The 20,842-nt window shown below is 45.6% G+C and overlaps 1 protein-coding gene across 2 annotated transcripts in view; it reads left to right on the top strand.

The window, feature by feature from the left end:
• The window catches only part of Syndig1 (synapse differentiation inducing 1), a 148,210-nt gene that overhangs the window by 79,426 nt on the left and 47,942 nt on the right, over window positions 1-20,842 (top strand). For both annotated transcript variants that reach the window (XM_075962407.1, XM_075962408.1), the window contains exon 3: window positions 11,186-11,323. In XM_075962407.1, coding sequence (XP_075818522.1) covers window positions 11,186-11,323 — 138 coding nt within the window. The remainder of the gene's footprint in view (window positions 1-11,185; window positions 11,324-20,842) is intronic.

Consider the following 20,842-nt stretch of genomic DNA (forward strand, 5'->3'; position numbering starts at 1 on the left):
AAAACCAAGCTGCAGAGTGGGTGAGAATACTAGAAGAAAGAAAACATCACGTACCCAACAAAGACTTTGTATGACACTTTCTTCGTTTCTTTTCTAGTTGTGATAAAAAAAAAAAATACCCTTACAAAAGTAGTTTAGGGAATAAAGGGTTTATTTTACCTCAAGTTCCTGGTTACAGTTCCTCACAGCAGGAAATTCATAGTGGCGTGAGCCTAAGGGAGATGATCTTGTCACATCCATAACTGAGAACAGGAAGCCGTGAATGCATGCGTGCTTGGGCTCAGCTTGATTCCTTCATTCTTACATAGATCAGATCCCCTGCCTAGGGAATGGTGCCTCCCACAGCGGACTGGGTCTTCACACCTCAGTTAATAGAAAATAGAATCAAGACAGACTCCTGCAGATATGCCAACTTTATCTAGACAACCCCTCACTAAGACCGTTCCAACGTGATTCTCGATTGTGTCAAGTTAACAATTAAACTATTTTAGCACAGTATGTTTTAATTTCTCTGAACTCAAATGTAAGTAACCAGACAGTTCAGTCTAAAATGGGAAAAATCCAGTAGCATAAATAGATGGCAAATGGGTACACACAAAACATGTCCAACAGCATCAGCCATCTGGGAAGCACAGAGAAAATCATAAGTAGATATTATGACTTACCTATTAGAGTGACCAGAATCAGAAGGAAAGGAAGACAGACCACAACATCAAAAATCCCATAACCTGGCACCACCAGGTGCTGGTGAGGACGCAGAGTAAACAGCTCTGAAAATTACCGCAGGCTCAAAGACAGGAAGTGTCATGAAATCCTGTTGAAGAGAACTTTATTAGGAGACTTACAACCTCATAGCCGTAACCAGCCACGATGAAGCCCACGATAGGCTGGGGGTGCCTTGCAAGAGTTAGAGCATTGCACTGAGGATAGCTTGGTGGGGTCTTGGATGGAGAGGGAGAGCCTTCAATTCTGCAAGACTCACAGCCCGCTGCAGCCACTCCGAATAACAGTTTGTTTCTTATAAAGTTAAACTAGCCCTGTCTAAGTGGTTTCTATATGTGCGTGTTTGAGGAAATACAATCATACATCCTCGTGAATTTCTGGACAAATCAATCCGTAATATTTACTTTGAATAATGTAAGAACAGAAGCAGTCAAACGTCTCCAGTGGAGGACTGGATAGACACATTGTGGTACTTCTTTCTCATGGATTATTATGCAGCAAGAGGGAACGAGTGATACCTGGATGTCTCCTAGGAGTGTTACACTGACGGTAGAAGGCCTGTCTCACAAGATTATGTGCTGTGTGATCCCCTTTGTGTGACATTGCCCAAAGTCATCGCCATAAGAGCAGACAATAGTTCAACGATGGTCCAGAGCTGAGACTGAGCAGGGATGTGATCTGAAGAGGAAGAGGACGCAGGCTCCTGGAAATGATGGACAGTTTCTCTTGATTACTGGGAGTTATATAAACCCACGTGAGGACCTGAGTCCACAGAAGCGTTACCACTGACATCGAGGACACTAGAGAGCAGGTGGCTGCCGTCAGGCTAGCACTGAGTCACAGGTACTGAGTCGATGTCACTGTGTTGGCTTTGATCATTGGACTGTGGTTATGTAAGGCATAAGTCAGGGCATGTGGGGACTCTGTTCTATCTTTGCCATTTCTACAGGAACTCTGTTCTATTTTTAAAATTTGTATGAGTGTCTAAAATTATTTCAAAGTGTATATATATATATATACATGTTATATTTCAAAGTGAATATATACTATTTCAAAGTATGTATATTTCTGTGTATTATTTCGAAGTACATACAATCTATATACTTTAAATAATTTATGCACACTCAAATGTATGTAAATATGGCAATTACTAATGAATTCTAATATTATTCTATAGTCTTCAAATTCTAACTAAATAGATACCTTAAATAAAGGCTTTCCTTTAAATCTCAGAGTGTTTTAGAACACCTAAGGAAAATATGAGTCAGAGAGTTGTTTAAAATGGCCGATACCCAATTACACAGAGCACACAGCCGTTTTGGTGAACACAAAGATTTGCTGTAATTGGCGCTTTCGCAGAAGCAGCTGTTGGTTTAGAAAATAATTCTCTGAATGAAAGTGCCCACCTGTGCTGTAGGTGTTTCTTAAATGCGGTATGTGTAGACCCTTGGTCAGCTGGGGATACGGGGCCAAAAGAGAAGATGGCAGGATCACATCTGGGTCTGCTGGAGGACAGGATCCTTCAGTTCCCATGTTTTGAGTTTTGGCTTCCTGCCTAGTTGCAAAGATGTAGACACCAAGTTCTAAAACTCTCCAGAGCTGGTGCTGCTGGCCGGTACCTGGAACTTGGAGATGGTGAACTGGTATCACACTGCTCAGGTGGGGATCTGCTGCTCACCTGCTTTGGAGCAAGTGCAATGAGATCCTCATCCCAGATAAAGGGGCTGGCAACCTGGGCAGAAGACGGGGCTGGGTAAATGGTCTTGCAGCTGGAGGGACACTGTGGTGTTCCTTTCCCAGAGCATTTGGGATAATCTTTATCCATTGCAAGGGCACAGAGAATACTACTGAGAAGATGCTAGCTGTGGATAAATGAGTTTCAGCTTCCCCAAGCTTGCCCTGAGTTCTAGAAGGGGCTGGCTTGCTGCTTGGCTGCTGCACCTCCCAGCCCGTACTCCTTACCCTGCAGGTACAGTCTTGGTTTTCTGGCAAATTCCTTCTAGTTCACACTAGTGGAGCTGCTAGGCTACAGAGCTTGAGAATTCAACCAGCATCCTGTGACTTAAACAACGAATTCTCTTCCAGATGAGCCAGCAGCTGTTTGCTTGGTGGCCCTGCACTAGGTGCTCATTTGCTGTGTCATTTGAGAAGCCATCCTGACCCCAAGGCCTGCCCCCTCTTTGGTTTGCTCGGCTCAAGCTCCTCTGTTGGAAGCATTTGATGTCTTATGTTCTTAAGGGCAGATGTGTGTACCAAATACCACGAAGTAGTTTCCCAGTGGAAACACAAAAAGGACAAACAGGATGAGAGCCAGATTGCAATGCTAAACACATTTTCATGTGTCATAAAAAGGAATTCAGTTTCTTCTTTTTTTCATTTTTTTCCAGTAGCATCCACATCAGCATTTCCATTAAAGCACAATCAGAAGAAGGAAAAAAATTGTATGCAATGCTTAATCCCCAAAGGAAAAGAATTCAATTTAAAGTGGAATTTTCCTACTGAAATAGAACATTTATGAGGAGACTTTTGACATTTTATGTTTAAGGTGATAGCAGACAAAAAGTTGCAATACTAATGCACAAGTTCTGTCTTCTGTGCTCTTTGGAAGTAAGCTGCAGTTGTGATGTTTCTTTATTTACACTTAAATATAAGTAGAAAAAATATATTTACACATATGCAAATACACGCATGCGTGTGTGCACATACACATATTCTAAGAATATAATTATTAGGAAATTAACAGTTACAATACTCTTTCCTAATCTATGAAATGCATTCCTTCTTTCTTCTTTCTTTCTTTCTTTCTTTCTTTCTTTCTTTCTTTCTTTCTTTCTTTCTTTCTTTCTTTCATTTCTCCCTGTATTGCTTGTGTAGCAAAGGAAAGAAATTCAGATCCAGTTCCCACACTGCATACATTGTCATAGCACTGCTATCTTCTTTAGTGTGGAAGAGTCCTGCTGTCTGTTCTTGTTGGTCATGACCTTGACTTTTTAAGAGTATGTGTCAGTTACATTGAAGGCCAGCTGTAAGTTCAGGCTTGTCTGATTGACTCTATATAATTAATCTTAAGCTACACAAATGGTACCATATCTCCCAGTCTGACCAGTCAGGATGATGATAGCATCTACTTGCCTTTTACCAGTCTGGGTAGCTCTGATTTCTTCCTTTGGTGCCTGCCAAATTTCTCACTGAGCACAGGACTACGTTGCTTGGTAATCCCTGAGTGATTTGCAGGGAGGTGCTCATGTTAGCACCTTTTGACAAATGCCCAGCACTTGTGATCCCTGTGATATTTGTGAATAGACTTGTATATGATGTGTGTAGTACACAGCAACATACATGTTCTTTCACACACTTGATAACTAGATGTAGCTTATAAAAGGAAATTTATATTTATATTTATATTAGGAAATTTCATTGCGCAAACATCATAAATTGGAGTGGCATAAACTAAAATGGCTCCGATGTCACTTGGAATGATATTCTGTGTGACCATCATTGTATATGGAGTCCGTCACTGAGGGAAGTGTCATGAGTTACAAGCATGTGTACTTTTCTATCTCTCTACGGATATGGTATTTATTAATATTCACTTCTGGTCTCATCTATCATTTTCTTACAAGCTTCATTATGTTCCCCTGTAGGGCCACAGCACAGTTCATTTTACCACCTGTCCTGTGGCTCTTCTTTCAAAACTGGAACACTCCTTCCTGAAGTGAGGATAGAGGAACATATGACTCAGGAACTACTCACAGAACTTAAAAGACTCAGGAAGCAAAGACAGTCACAATGCCTCTGGCCAAGGTCATATAAGCAATACCAACTGCTGGTGAGAGAGACACTCCAACCAACAGATCTGTCTGTAGACTGTACAGGGAGCCCCAGAGGTGCAGCCTTGTGAGTCATGATCCATTCAGAGTGGGCTTTTGGTTTATTCAGCTGCCTGTGTGCTCCCCATGCTCCTGTTAGGAACTACTCCAATGAGCCCATTGGTTTACCAAGCTAGAGTTGGGTACAGTCAGTTCTTTGGTCTGCCATTTGCCTTTCTGACGTGTAAACATTTGCTTATGTCTGTCTAGGAAGAGTCATTCAACAACACCCTTCATGGAATGAACATTCAAGTTTAGCTGTTGCCAATATTTTGCAGCTACTTATAACATTGCAATGAAGCTTCGTGTGCTCCTGCATCTTACGTTTCTGTTGTGTAATCTTCCAGATCAATTCTGGGATTGTGAGACCAAAGACTAAAATCCATGTTGTTGTTATATCCTGACAGCTTTGCTTCCTAAAGGTCGCACTGACTAGCATCCTGTCCCCATTCCCGTGCAGTCTCACCAACCACACAGCTGCTCAGCCAGCCTTCAGGCAGGGCTTGTTCAAGTTTGGTGATGCAGTGGGGTCTGAAGTGAAAGCTTCAGCCTGTGCAAGAACAGAGCCTGTTCTTTTAAGGTCCCTCACCAAGGAAAAGGAAGTGAAATGTCACAGGGAAGTGTGTTCAAGGTTGACTGATATCACCAGACTAGACTAAGAGACATTGACCGTCTTGTAATTCAAGCTTAAGGCCAGAGAAACTTATTGGACAAGCAGCATCTGGAAGAACAATGGGGCTGGTTAATATAGAATGTGACAGTGGTCGGTCACTTGCCTTGCCTATAGCTTTTCTCTGTTCTTGACTTTGCTTTCAGAAAGGGAACATTTTCAGGAGGGGTGAGGAACAGGGTCCCTGCCTATATGACAGGGTATTTTTCCAACTTTCCTTGTAAAACCAGTTAAAAATAGTAAAGGTCAGATTAAGCTCTAAGTTCCCCAAACATAACAAACTAGAGTTTGAAATCTGAAATAGGCACTTGTCTTAGAAAATATGCATGTGGTCACTACATGCTATGAAGAATCACCTGTATGAATGATGCAGGTCTATCTGCTAACTGTGTCCACCGTTGACAGCTTGGCCTGTAGCTGCGAGACCAACCCTCTGAGTATTTCCCTATTACTTAAGTTGATGTAGGATATGCCTAGTTTTCTCACGCAGTAGGGTGTGGCTGGCTGGTGGCATGGGCTAGATGTAGGCTTTCCTCCATCCACCTCATGCTATGTACCCTCTTACTGTCCAGAGTCCTAAGCCCACGTCGACCCATGGCCTTTGCGTGCGCTGATTCTTCTGCATGTAGATCCTTCACTAAGTCGGGAATCATCAAACTGAAGTCTCATTTTCTTCCTAAAGCCTGATGTTTATTGTGTATGTTTAGTATTTCCCAAAGACCATGTGTTAAATGCTTGATTCCCATTCTGGCAGTATTGTGTGATGGTGGAACTTAGCAGGAAGCCCGTAGTGGGTGTGTCTTTAAAGAAGACAATGGGACCTGGTTCATGTTAGACTGAGCTACATCCTCAACCTGCTGCAGGCTTACTTTGCTTCTGCCTTACCACCTCATGATACACTTTCAATCTGTGGGGAACCTAGGGCCAAAAAGGAGAAACTAAACACATACTCCTAAGATACACCCAAGATGGTTTATGTATTGTTTAGGATGATTGTACTCATGTCCTGAAATGGGCCTTCTTTGTGTCCTGTGTTTGTGAGACCCCAGATCTCTGAGCCATGCAGGTACCACACAATAAGGCTAGGCAGGATGCCATGGATTTTAATGTCACCCGATTTTGAGTAAAGCAGGGAACGTGGACCTTATCTGAGCTTCGTTTCTATTGATGCAAAAAACGCCATGACCAAAAGCCAGAGGGAAGGGTTTATTTCATCTTTTATTTCATAAACTCCAGACCACCAGGCAGGACCTCACGGTAGGAACTGAAAGAGAGGCCATGGAAGAAAGCTGCTTACTAGCTTCTTCCCCAGGACTCAGTCGACTTGGTTTTTATACAGCCCAAGTCCACCTTTCCAGAGGTGGCACCACCCGCACCACCCGCAGTGATGGGAACCTCCCCACATCGTCATTAATCAAGAAAATTCTCCGCTGATTTGCCTGCAGGCCACTTTGGTGGAGTCATTTCTCAGCTGAAGTTGATGTTTCTGTTGACTAAGGCCTCAGGGGAGTTCTCTATCCAGCAAAGGTTCACTGAGTCCTCTCTGTGCCAGGGATGTGTGTCACCTGTGATCTCTGCCTGCCAGGAGCTCAGACCAAGTCAGTTGGTAGACAGCAACATGGCTGAAAATTTCTGGGTAGGTGAAGATTCTGCCAAGGAAGGTTGAGACAGTCTGTCCAGTGTCAGGGAGTCCCTGGTGATGCAGGTACATGAGAGAAGTGTGCAGATAGATAGATAGATAGATAGATAGATAGATAGATAGATAGATAGACAGACAGACAGATAGATACTGAACACTGTGGCTTCTGAGTAACAGAATGTGTAGTGAGTCCCCGGAGCCAGCTCTTGGTTGTATCTAATTCTAAGTGATTGAGGTTTGCATAGGTCTGTGTGGCTAGCAGCTGATGGCTTAGCATAATGAACCCAGCCAGAGTGCCTCCTAGGACCAAATGGTGACCTTCCTTCCCAGATGACAGGGTGGAGGAAGAAGGATGACTCCAGGACACCACACTGGTGGTGACACCTGGAGGGGGTTCAAGTAACAGAGCTAAATCCAAGTTTGCTCCCTGGAAACAATCAGTAGTACTTGCTTGCATTGCTGCAGTCGGTGTGGAACTCGGGGAAGATCAACAACAAAGCCTGACCTTGAGACTATTTAACAATAAAACAAATAAATAAAATGAGACTTGAAACCCACAGCCCAGTGGGGAGATATTTCACTCAGGGGAGCAACCAATCAGCGGGCACAGGCTGCAGGGCCAGCAGTCTACTTGCCTCTGCCTTGCTTCTTACAGCTCGCAAGGAGACATCTCATGAATCCTGAACTTCTGTGAGTGGTTCACATCTGCTGCAGATGTTCCAGACAGTGACCTACGAAAGGGATTTTAAAGACAGCTGCCCTACAAGCCGAGTCTCCTCTGCATGGACGGTGCATATTGCATCTCCTTGGCAAAGGAATCTGCACGTCTCTTGGGCCAGCTGTATCTCCTCTCCCCATTTAGTGGCTCTCTGCCCATGACCACTTAAAACCCATCAGGATCCTGGAGCAAAGGAAGGATTACAAGCCAGGGTGTTCTTACCGTCTCTGTAATTTTTCTTGAATTTTGAAAATCCATTTTAATCAAGCTGATTAATTATTTTGGTGTCAGGCAAGAACAACTCTGTAACTTCTGTGTGTGGTTCAATTAAGAAGCAGCAAAGTATGTATTGTTCTGAAACCCATTTCTCTACAGCACAGGGAGAGTGATGTGATTCTTCAGAGACGGGAGAGCCAGCCCCTACAGTGCTAGCATGCTTGGGGTGCTGTGGAGGAGCAGATTTTATCCTGTCTATATGGGAAAATTTCAGAATCTCTGTGGCTACTGCCGTGCCTACACAACCATCTTGGCACACACTAATTAAGAAGCAAGATAATCAGAGTCCCTGGTGACCAAAGTGAAGGAGCATCTAGACGTAGGTGAAACAAAACAGTTTTCTGTGCAGCTGGCTGTGAGTTCAAGCATAGCACGAAGCCTGGAATAAACAGTGAGGAGCTGGCTAAGCAGGGTGATTGGCAAGAATGTCAACCTCTTCCGGCCACTGCTTTGCCCATTATAAAACAGAAATGGCAATAAAAGTTCAATTATTTCTAGAGTCCTTATGAGACACAATGACCTCAGGAGTACAGAACTCTCTGTAAACTAAAAGCCAAAACCTGAAAACTAAGAATCCAAACAAACAGGCACAGATTTGTTGCCCATGAGCCAAAACCTCCGCTCTGGTCAGGGCAACTTTGGTCTGTAGCTGAAGAAGGTGAAGGTCTGGAGAAAGAAGATGGATGACCTTTGACTTCCAAGAGTGCTCTTTAGACCCTGGTGGACTTGTCACAGGCCAAACTCTCAGGCACTTCCTGCAGAGATGGCCCTCCAGCAGGACAGTCAACATGCAGCTGTGGCCGTAAACCTCCTCTCTACGTCACTAGTCTTCAGCAGGAAATAGAGCTAAAGGTGACAGGTCTGTATGTGAAGAGGCACTGTGTGACAACATTCAGGCTGAGCACAGCGCCTCCTTCATCCTGATAGGTGATTCCATGCGATGCAAGGCCTGGGCAGTGCAGTCCCTGGATCTTGCATGAATTATGCATCCCTGCTGGCTGTGTTGATTTCCATCTCAGATAGCCATAATGATAGTAATTTTCATTTTCCTTTACTGTTCTGAAGACCATATGGGAGATGTGTACAGAATAAAACGAAGTGAAATTCCACAGATGTAGTTCCGTAGAAGGGACACTGTACAATCCCAGACACATGGAAGGGATGCAGTACCAGGCGGAAGACTCATATCTGGACAGAGAGCAACAGTGACCAGCAGGACAGGGCCATAATAGGGAGCTGGCCTTATAGCCTCTAGAGATGACTTTTGCTCTGGGGAGTGAAGCATGGGACCCCTGCCCCTCAGGTCTGCCTGTGTGTGGTGGGGAGAACCAGCCCTATGTGGGCAGTGGGTCATCAGCTTCTTCTTCACCCGAAGAAATCCTTGTTTATTATGTGAGTGATCCCAACATCCTGTGCTTGTTTTCTCTACACAGAAACCAAGTTTTCACTCAGAGTCCCTGACCTCTCAATGCAATGCTGTGTGGTCTTGCCTGGCGGCTGGGGCTTCCGGCAGTTTTATGTGTTAAATTATGAACAGCATCATTTTCATTTGGGGGATTTGTGCATCTGTGTATGAGTGACTCCATGCTGCTGGGGGGTGGGGTGGGCGGTGGCTAGCCTGGTGTGGCAGGTGTCGAGTGGAATCACCCCACAGTGATGCACCATAGTACGTTGTCAAGCTTCTCCCTCCCGGCTGGGGCGGGAGCTGAATGATAATGAGCCCTTTGAAGAGGAGATGCTCTGGTTCTTTTTTGTTTTTAGAAACAGTGTCTGGAGCAAGCTAGGGCTTCATCTTTGTGTGAGATAAACAGTTGGAGGAGGCAGCCTTGTTTTTTGATGAGTCGGCACGAAGGGCATGTGCTCTGATGAGATAAAATCCTCCGGGAGTGGAACCAGCCAAGGGTGTCCATCCAAGATCTGGGAAGCAAGCATGCACGAGGTAGCTAGGCAGTGGTTATCCCAAAGTCTTGGAATCATTCTCACTGATATTCCCAGCCCACCCACCAAACCACCTACATCAGATTCCCAGACATTCTCACCACGTCTGTGAGAGTCCCATGTGCCACTGTATCACAGGGAAGAGACAGCTGCATTTACAGGCAGCTGCTCCCAGAACAGCTGTCACATCCGCACGAGGGAGGCTGCACATCTGGGTAGAACTCTTATATCCTGACTCAGATCAGCATCAAAGGAAACTTGAGCATACCTAGAGACAGCATCCTCCCTCTGTCCACACTAGCCGCACCATGTGCTGAGCACAAAAAGCAAGATACAGTATCTTTCCATGAACTAAGTTCATCCAATTCTAAATCTTCTATTATTTATTACCATTTAGGGATGCAGAGCAAGAGAAAGCCAATAGAGGTTGAGAATCATTAAGACATAATAAAGACTTTCAAAGACAATTCCTAATGAAAAGCAGAATTTTTCAAAAATTAAAAAAAGCAGTCTCCCAATTGTATTTCAGTTTAAAATATATAATGATGCTCTGAGACTTTTGAAGTTGTCCAGCCTGTAATATGTGCTTATGCTGGCTGTTGCATTAAAAGCTAAATTTATGCTATGCTATACTTAGGAGGTAAAATGTTTGCTGTCTTGTGTAGAATTTTTTAATTGGAGAAAATAAATTCTAAAATGTACAAAATAGCAATCACTAAAATTTACAATGCATTTATTATTTTATGAATGTGAATATACATACAATTAAATGTCTGCAAAGTTTTGGATATTTATGAGTAAAATATAAGCCAAATCTTCCTGAAAAAAAAAAGCAAGATACAGGTAGGTCATGTCTCCTGGAAGTCCCCAAGGCCACCATCTTTATCCCTATCACCCCACACCAGGATCCCAAAGATCTCTGAAATATGATTTTCCTCACTGGCCTCCCAATAAACCCACTATAAGTCTAAGCAATCCTCTATGTCAGAATTCATTTAATGCCTGAAGAAATCAATAATAAACTAAAACAAAACAGCAACAACAAAAGCAAAGCTCTAAGTTGAACCATGGTGAGCTGAGGACCTCTTGTATCACAATTCTTTTCTGAAGCATTTGCCTACTGTGTAGCTGTGGACAAGGTTTGGACTGGGAAGGCCTTTAGCTTTCCTGATCTTGGCCAGTTTTCCCACTGCTACCCAGCTTGTTCGAGGCTCACACTTGCTGGTGATCATGCTAACAAGAATAACAGCAAGGGCAGCTAGAGCAGCAGCCAGGCAGGACCTGCTCCAGCCAGGTGGCGTTCCGTTACTCCTTCACTGAACTCCCTCCCGTCCTTCCCCTTGTCTCTGCAGAGCGACTACTCCAGTGACACAGAGAGTGAGGACAACTTCCTCATGATGCCCCCTCGGGACCACCTGGGGCTCAGCGTCTTCTCCATGCTCTGCTGCTTCTGGCCTTTGGGCATTGCGGCCTTCTACTTGTCCCATGAGGTAAGGCCTCTAGTAGCTGGGTATACACACTACAGGGTGATGTTCACACAAACACACCATGACCAAGGATAGCCAAGGAAGCCTGGCCGTTGTCTGCCATGAAGGGTGTCGTCAAGCAAGGTTGTTAGGTGGCCTTACCTCCTGGTCAGTCAGCTTTGTCCTTGTAGAGGTGATACTGGCTTCAGAAACAGAACTGATGACCGAAGCAGGCATCCACCTATCAGAGGACAGATGGCCTTTGGAGGCTTGACCTTAAAATGAGACTTGGTGTGTCATTTGTAGGGAAACATCTGGTCCGGGTTAGAGATACCTTTATAAACAGTGAACCTAGCCAGAAAGGAGGGAACAGAGTTTGTTTTCATTGGCAAAGGCTCATTGTTGTAAAATATTCATATAACAGAGCCTAGTCTCCAATAGCCCATGGATCCATGGTGTGTAGGACACCCTAAGGTACCAATTCCCAGCTTATCTTACTATACAGCATCCCACTGGAATGCATTTGCTAGGTTTTTCCTATCAAAGAGACAGCTTTTATATTCTTATTCATAAAGGAAAGGCATTCACATGCACTAATTAAAGCATGAAATTACCATCACCACCACCTACTATCATTGTCCCAACCAGAGCAGGGAGGAAGGCAGCCCAGGGTAGCGCAGAGTGCTAGAAACCCTAGTGTTCCTGGAAGTTCTCCCGGTGGCAGATGACCCCTGCGGGAGGCCAGGATACTCCCACTGGCTGCTAGGATTCCCAGGCTGAGGCTGCAAACTACTCACGGACATACTTGAAATAGCCTTTTCCTTGTTTGAACATGGCTTTCCTGCCTGAGCCAGCAGTTACTTCTTGTTGGCTTCTGAGTTGATGAAGTTTGACCTGGTGTGGTGAGGGAAGCCCTGCCTAGCTCCGTTTTTGGCACCAGCATGGCTCCAGTGGCCAACTGCCTGCCTCCATTTTCTAATATCCTAAGAGGAAGGGTTGAGGGCCTCATGAGGATCACTGCTGTTTGCAAAGACCAAGACACAGAGAATTGCTTCAAGACAGAAGGGAGGGTACACTGGACAGGATGTGAGTGGGGTGGGAGGCATATGGAGACAGACAAGGAGGGTGGAGCAGGGCACAGCTCCTGTTTTGTGCTGTTCTTTGATCTCAGTTCTGGATGATAAGCACTAGGTGGGTGATCCTGGACCCCTAAGGTTATGCTGAGAGCTTGCTCAAGGGCCAGCCCTGGCCTGAAAGGTCTGTCTAGGTGTCTCTTGTGAATGTGCTCTATGAATGTTACACCCCATGACTGTACTCAACAGTATAAACTTGTGCAGAAGGCCAGATGCCCGGGCCCAGGCAGCTGTGAGTTGAGGCAGGCTCAGATCAGCCTGGCGTCCAAGGCTTCCACAGGCACTGCCCATACTGCCCATAAGGGTATGTGAGGGTTTGAGAAAGACTTTGTGAGACATTCTTGGTGAGTCCAGTCTGCTCCTGCCTATATAAAAAGCACCCTAAATCTGGGTTAGACAATAAGTCTTACTAATAAAGAGGGGCGGGGCCAAGACAATGATGTGAAAAGAGCCAGCCGCTCACCCAGCAAGCCCATTGTGGATCTAACTCATGAACTGAATATGCTACCAATTGCATCTAGACCCAGGATCCTGTATTTCTTATCCATGTCGTCCTAGAATAAGAAGAATGTGGTTCTTCTGCCCTCCTGGACACAGGGGCATAGGCAACAACACGTGAAAAACCAGAGCTGAGATTTGACATCAAGTTTTGAAATGGGGCTGGTGTTTTAACTCAGGTTTCACTGGGGAAGGTGTCACCTCTTCCCGGGGTATCAAATACTGGAACCCTAGATAAAAATGGCATGGATCAAGGAATGGTGCCCTATGTGTCCACACCAGAAGCTGCTTCTTCACATATCCTGCAGTGAAGCCCCTGCCTCTTATAGGCTGGGTGAGTTGTGGCCAGCACCTTTGTCCCAAAGGTGTTACAGCATTCAGAGTCTCATCTCAGAAATCAAGCTGCTTTTCTACATGGTAAGAACCTCTTAGACTCAAGCCTTGGGATTCAAGGAGTTTAATGCCTTTGGTGGTCAAGATGGTTGTTACTGTTCGGCAGGAAATACAAAGTATACCTTCTGTACCAACTTCTAGTGACTTTCTTTTTTTCTTTTTTTTGGAAGGAAGACTAAAATATTTGCAGTGGGTAGGGGGTGGGTCTGTGCTACTAGAGAAGGAAGAGGTGCTCCCAGCTCCTCTCCTTTCTCCCCAGCTTCGCTTTACCCTGCACTCAGAGAATGAGTTCCCTGCTGTGGGTCCCAGGGCTCTGCTACTGCTGTTTCCATTAGAGCTGTCTGGATGGAGTGCCCTTTGCAGGGCCTGTGTCCAAGTCCTATCTAGATGGGGGCTTCTATACTCAACCACTTCCCAGAGCCTTCGCCCAGCCCAAGGGCTGCTGTGCACTCTGTCTATGCCTCTGCAACCCAAACTGCAGACAGGAAAGAAATCTCCAGGCCCTTTGAGGAGAGCAGGCAGCTGCCGGGAGGAGAGTGCCTGGCACGGACTAGAACAGACACCCTCAGAATCAAGCTCTAAATTGAATCAGAGCTGGCCTGGACACACTGGCCTGCACATGGCCAGCTGGGACTTCTAATCCTGGGGCCTGGAGGGAGAAGCCCAGTGACTGCTCTCTCTGGAGGTTCTTGGCAGATGTTTTCAAGGCCCAGAGTGCTCAGCTGTGGAGCCTCAAGGGAGCTACAGCCAAGCACAGTGCTATTCTAAAGACAGGCTCCCCAAGGCTGTGGAAGTGCTCCCAAGAAGTCTTTGAATTCCACATGGGACTTCAGTTGTTTTTGTTTGATTGATTGGTTGGTTTTTGTTGTTGTTTCTTTTCCTTTCCCACTAAACCTATCTTAGTGTATCCACTGGCAAGTCACCTGTGCCTGCCTATTGTCAAAGCAACTCTCAGGTGACAGAAATACACACGACCATTCTGGGAAAGCAAAGCAGGGGGGCTGATTAAATCAGTCCATGGTGAGAAGATTGAATCGCTGTTATGGGCTTACAAACTTGGGCTTTTGGGGTTCTGTCTTTTTCTAAGACAGATCTGAGATCCTTGCATATGCGCAGTCCCTCCATTCCTGTTTCCTGGTCCACAGCATCTCATCAAAATAATTGCCACACCCAAGATTTCCCAGAGGTAGCTAGGACAGAAAGCACAATGGTGCCCTGCTGGGCCCACAGTTGTCCAAGCACTGTGGATCTGCAGGCAGGTGGCTACAGACAGCAGGAGTAACTGCCACAGGCCACTCACTATGCGCCAGAGACCACATGCCACCGTGCATCCCTGCTAAAGCGCTGGTCCCTCTGGGAAGAGAATGCTTTGGGACCACACTTTCCCTCCCCAGCACAGACCTGCTCCTCTGTTGTGAGGCCTGGGAACCTCCATTTTGACAATCTTGCTGGCTGATTTCTTAAGCTCTCAGTGTGAGCTGTCTACTCAGTGAGCTCAGGTAGACTGCTGTCTACCCGAGTGGCTTTATGAGGATTGGGATCACATATATCTTACTGTGGCTGAGCCTGGACTCAGAGAAGTGGCGTGCAAACTGGGGGAGAGGGGTCGAGGATAGAGAATCTGGCAAGAAACCTGCCAGGCAACATTGTGCCTTGGGCTGTAACAAAGGACTTGGTATAGATGCAGAGTGGGGGCCGGCAAGTGAAGGCTGTGGCCCACTTCATTTTCATGGTGTCATCTGCCCCCCATGAGAGCCAGCTCAGTAAACCAGCTCACAGAGAAAGGCGTGAACTGCAGATTAAGTGAGAAGCTGGTGTTTCCAAACGATACTAAGGGTAGAAATAAATCTCAGTTTGCTGAGCAACTGTTGTAAGCTAGTTAATGCCCACGTTTATCTTCTTTAATCCCTCCAATAAGTCTAAAAGTGAAAAATTAATATCTCCATCGAAATGGAAAAAGTTTCAAGGATTAAAACAACTTCCATATCTCATAAAGGTGGCAAGTATGGGGCGCAGGAGGCAAAATGCTGGTACTTCTATTCCTTAAGATAGAATCTGCTGCCCCAGAACCCCTTTATCCACACACAAACACATCCAGGATCACAGGGCTCCCTCCTTGGTCCTCTGCCCTCACAGCCCACTTGAAGAATGTGTGGCACGGGGATCCCAGGGGAAACATGGTCGTGTTTGACTTTGTGGCCCGGCACTGTGCCTTGGAACAGATGGTGACCTGAAGTTGCAGCTGGACACACTCCCCAGGGGCCTTGGGTCTGGATCTGCGCCACAGGCCCTGAGGTTGCGTGTGCAAGGTGACTAGCAGAGCGCTCTCTTTGAGACATTCATTATGCCCTTGATTTCATTTCATTTCCTTTACTAATGGCAATATTACAGCAATAATTAAATGGGAGGTGGAATTTTACGAATTTAGGAATTTTATGAATAATGACAGCTAAGAGAACCAGGAAAATGAAGGGGAAAGAGAACCTTCTTCTGGAGGGACAGGGGTCCTGCAGAGCTGGTCAGCATCTCCTTGGGATGTACCCAGGAGCCTACATTGATTGATCACACAGACTGTGTCAGCCCTGATCCAGGGTGCTGTGGTAAACAAGACGGGTCAAACTCCCCCTTCGTAGAGTTGGCATTCCGGTGAAGTCAGGCAGGGAGAAACAAGAATAAAACCAGAGGATTATGATTATGTGGGAGAAAGATAACACTGCAAACGGATATGGGAGATAAAATTTAAAGGTGTGGTCACAGAAAGGGCTGCTAAGGAGGTGACATTTCATGACAAAGCCATAGGCCTAAGCCAAGGAGGTGCTCTTGAGAAATAGCCTTCCTGGCAGAGACAACCAATGTTGGCACGCGTGAAGAATGACCTGGTGAGACTCCTGTGGGTGAGAGCTGGAAACCAGGACGGAGAAACAGGTATGGCTGCGTAGGTAGACCCAAAGACCTTTATCTGTCAAAATGAGCTAGACTCTGATTTGGGTCTGAGGAGCCATGTGGTTTTATAGCAGAAGGCAGCTGGCAGCAGAGTCCCAAAGTTAAATGTGTCACGATAATCCAGAAAAAGCCATTGGGACCGGACCACTCCTGCTACCAGGGGCTTTAAAGTAAAGAGGCTGGAATGTCTTTTGGAAGAATGACCTCTGAGTTTGCATTGTGACTTGAAGAGACAGGGATGGAGTCGCTGGAGATGGGACATTATGCCTCAGGAAGGCAAGCATGTAAAAGGAGCAGGGTGGGGGCTTGGCTTGGCTTCAGCAAGCGTGCTGGCACAGAAGAGAGGCGCGCAGAGCAGGTAGGTTGGATGTAGTGGTGGTTTGGGGTTCAGGGGAAAGATTGGGTACAAATGTGAGCCAAGACTAAAGCCAAGAACTAAACCTTAAGCATCAGAGGGAGCAGTCAGGAGGTGGGTGGGCACTGGAAAGTCCTCAGAGACTGGAGGGAGAAGGCAGTCTGAGGAGCAGACTCGAGAGGGTGTGAGACAGAACCCTTCCATGCTCAGGGAACCATGCCATAGAAAACAGAACAGTAGGCCCTGGGCAGGCACCCAGGAAGGCACCGTGGGTGCTGGGGCATTCTAGTTCTTGATCTCTTGTTGGCAACACACTGAAAACTCCTGGAGCTCTGCCCACGCCTACGATTCATGCACTGTCTGCAGGTCTATCACACTACAGTTAAAAGGATGCACACATACATGAGAAACAGCAGTTGGATGTGGTTGAATATGGACAGAGCTGTGGCTTTTAAAGTTTGTTATGAATAAAAATAGGGTAATATTTAATGTTAATTAATAGGGATTGCATTGAATCTATAGATTTCTTTTGGTAGGATTGCCACATTTACTATGTTAATTCTTACCTACCCATTACTGTACTCACAAAAGCCTGTGGGATCTCCACAGCATTCTTTGGTTCCTTCATCTCTAAGGGGAAATTGCCACCATTTCATTGTTAAGAAAGATCTTTAGGCACTTTGTCTTTAAGTCATGGATGGGTTTCGGGTACCTAAACACTTCGGACCAATGACAAATAATCTATGAGTGCTCTTCTTTCCTGTGCCGATGTGGCAAGCGTACAGGCTGTTAGAAAGCATTGAGCTCCCTTGCGTTTGTAGAACACTCCCTGCAGAATTGTTGAGTTTCTCTTTGCCTCATTACCTCTTGTAATTTCTTCATTGAGTTTTGGTGCCATTGGTATGCTGCTTGCAGAGTTCCTTCTTCATTTGTTCTCTGCGGCTTGGTTTGAAACAAATCATCAACTATTTTAACCGTAGGTAAAGTTCAGGGGTAGGGGCTTCTGTGCCTAGGAAGGGGCTTTGTTGTCAGGAGGACTTTAAATTAATGGTTTAATTTTTTAATGCTGATAAGGCTGGTTGGATTTTTTTTTCTTCTCACATTAGTTTTGGTAACTGTGCTTTTAAGCTTCTCATAGAGCATCTGTCAGATGATGCCACTTGTGCCTGTGCTTTTGCCTGTGACTGGACATGTGTGGTTATTAGAACACGGGGACTGGGAGTGGGAGTCTTGGAGGAAGTGCCTCATCCATCAGGTTTTTAACATGAGAAGAAAAGCTGATTTGCCCCTGGGAAGAATGATAGGTTGATAAGGCACTTGAAACTGACTTTTGTCAGTTCCGTATAGATCGTCAATTTCACCAATCTCTTTCAAGATATGAGTTAAGGCTGCTCCTGTCTTCTTTTTTGGCTCTAAATAGACAGATATATGAATGGATGGGTAAACAGAAAGACGCAAATGCTTCCTGAAGGCAGTAATGTTACTGTTTGATCTGGCAGGTACTTGTTTGCATAGGCCTCATCTTCCAGTTGACTTGGTCCTCATCCTCATAGCATCTTTGACCCTCCACTTGATAGAGCTAGTGCCCTGCCTGCTTAACGTGTGACTTTTGGGGTTTCCATTCTAGTGAATCTGATGGTGGTAAATCCTCTCAGTTTTGTGTCTTTGGAAATATCCTGTTGTCACTTTGACCCCTGCAGGTGTGAGCCCCTAGTGTGGAATTCTAGTCAATAACTCCCTCTTCCACGTCTCAACTTCTGACAAACCATCCCAGAGTGATAACCTTGGGTTTGTCTGTTGACAAGTTTTCAGAGTTCTGATTCTGCTTCCTCAGATCAGCTAGGCTTTTTCTATATTCCACTCACCTTCCCACATTTCTGAGCCTTCTCTTCTTGATCAGTTTCTTGATCACAATGAGCAAGGACTTTACAGACTTTTCCTAGCAAGGGTCAGTTCCCTTGACCTCCCACTGCTTAGCTCTCTGGTCCTCTGTCTCAGGGCAGTGACTGATTTTCCAAGGTCACCATTTTTGGTGCCTCCTAGACTTAAACTTGTTTCTCTCCTGTCCCACAAAGTAGCAAAAACACCTTCCTGGGCACCTCTATGGATGACGCAACAGTGTTCCCACACGTTTTAATCATTCTTCTAGTTTCCTGGCCTCTCCCTAATCTTGGTCTTATAACCATTCGTCTTATTTCTTTGATGCTTGCTAAAATAGCTTTTATTTTTCTCTACAAAATTTTTAGACACCATCTATTGAAAGACTACTAGTCTGCCGTTACCCAAAGCAGGAGTCTCCACTTCTGTCTCTTTAAATTATTCAAATGAATAATATCCTCCTTTTCCAGTATCAGTATTTGAATTTAGACTGGTGAATTGGTGTATCCTCATGATGGATTTCAATTATCTATTGCTCAAACTCCCATCCCTTTTGGTGCTAATTGAAATTTAAGCTGTGTTGCTTAAATTTGCATGGATAACCGAGTGCGATCTACTGGGGCTGAATCGTGTAAGAAATTTGGCAATCCCTGGTACTTCTCATTCAAAAGCCAAGGAAGAAGAAGTTCAGTAATACAGAGAAACAGCAAGCCAGGTCTGGCCCCTTGTGCCTGCTCCGTCAATACAGTTGTTTGTAGCTGATGTAGAGATCCAAGTACAGTGTCACCTAAGGGTGTCAGACATAGTTGGGCAGGACTGGCTACAGCAAAGAGCCAATCCAGCCACTCCGTGCTCTGAGTGAAACACAACGGGCAGCCAGCACTCACACCACCGAGGCCTCATGAGCTTTAGAGGCAGAGCCAGTGTGTTCTCTAAACTGTTCTCCAGGAAGGAATAGGCTGTTGCGGTCAGGTGAAACTATTCCTAAATGAGCTAAGCCCTTGGCCCTCCAGTTCCTTCCTGGAAATAAGACAGAGGCAATTAAAGTAGGAGGCTGACCTGAGAAGGCACACTGTATGTAGTAGAAAGCCGACTGACTACAAGCTAAGAAGACAGGTGGGACCTGAGAGCCCTCTAGACAAACTAGAATTGTCTCTAATGGGCACAGCATTTAAAGCCAGGGGGAATTCCCCTGCAAGCACAGCATCAAGAAGCAGTGGAGAGAAACAGAGTTTTCTGACATTGTCTTACCCAGGGTGTCTTTTTCATGAGGAAAAGAGCGGAGACCCTGGTCAGGCACTGCCCGGCCCTGCTGGAGATGGATGCTGAGACCCAGCCGCCCGGGTTGTTAGCACCTCGCCTCACTCCCTGGTGCTCCTTTAACTACTAGGATTATTTGCCTTGGACTCTCTCAGTCATCTAAACCAAAACTGACAGGCTGTTTTCAGAAACTATCACCTATTTGCCTTTCTCTTGTGAAAAAAAAGGGGGCGTATGTATACATTGACCTCTATAAGCCCGGGCACAAAGATAGGCTTAGAAATATTTATTTCTTATTGTTCAATATTGTGGCTTAGAACTTGAGAATCACGTGAGTCTGGAGGTCATGGGCTTCCCACACTGGATGGTATACGTAACAGTCACAGGTCTTTGGGGGCAATGCCCTTTGCACTTCGCTGTCTGCTTCTTCTGACCTCGAGTTTATTACTCTTCAGCGTCACTAGGTTTAGAGTAAATTGGATCCTATGGCTGAGTGCACCCCATAAGCGCTAGCCGATTTCATCAGCTCAAGCTTTAATTTTGCACCTGAGAGCCACAGCTCTCCAGGCAGGGAGTTGGGGGGGATTGTCTTCTGAGAGCTAGGAGATTGCTGTAATGGGAAGAGAAAGTACCCCAGTGCTGAGACAGTTGGGGAACAGGAGACAGGAGACCACACCAGGAGACTGCTGACAAGGACAGAGTAGATAGAAAGACTGGGGTACCTCAGCGTCCCCAGGCAAGTGACACAAGAGCACAGGGGACAGTGAGGGAGCTGCGGTGGCCTGTAAACACAGGCCGGATCAAGGACAGCGCGGCTGCTTCATTGAAAAGCCTGACAGAGGGGACAGTGTGTCAGGTGGACATGTCATACCTGCATCAAGAGACTGCATTCAACTCAACAGGCATCAGCTGTGAGCCCTCTTCTGACTCCCCTCTCTCTCTCCCTCACTGCTTTTCTTCCTGCCTCTCTCTCCCCTCCCCTATCTCTATCTGTGTTCCCATATGAATATTTAATATGCTGATTGTAGCATCTAAGAGTCATTTTTGCAACTTCTGAATTTAAACAATTCCACATAAATATTA

The sequence above is a fragment of the Microtus pennsylvanicus genome, chromosome 2 (assembly GCF_037038515.1).
Source record: "Microtus pennsylvanicus isolate mMicPen1 chromosome 2, mMicPen1.hap1, whole genome shotgun sequence".
Lineage (NCBI taxonomy): Eukaryota > Metazoa > Chordata > Mammalia > Rodentia > Cricetidae > Microtus > Microtus pennsylvanicus.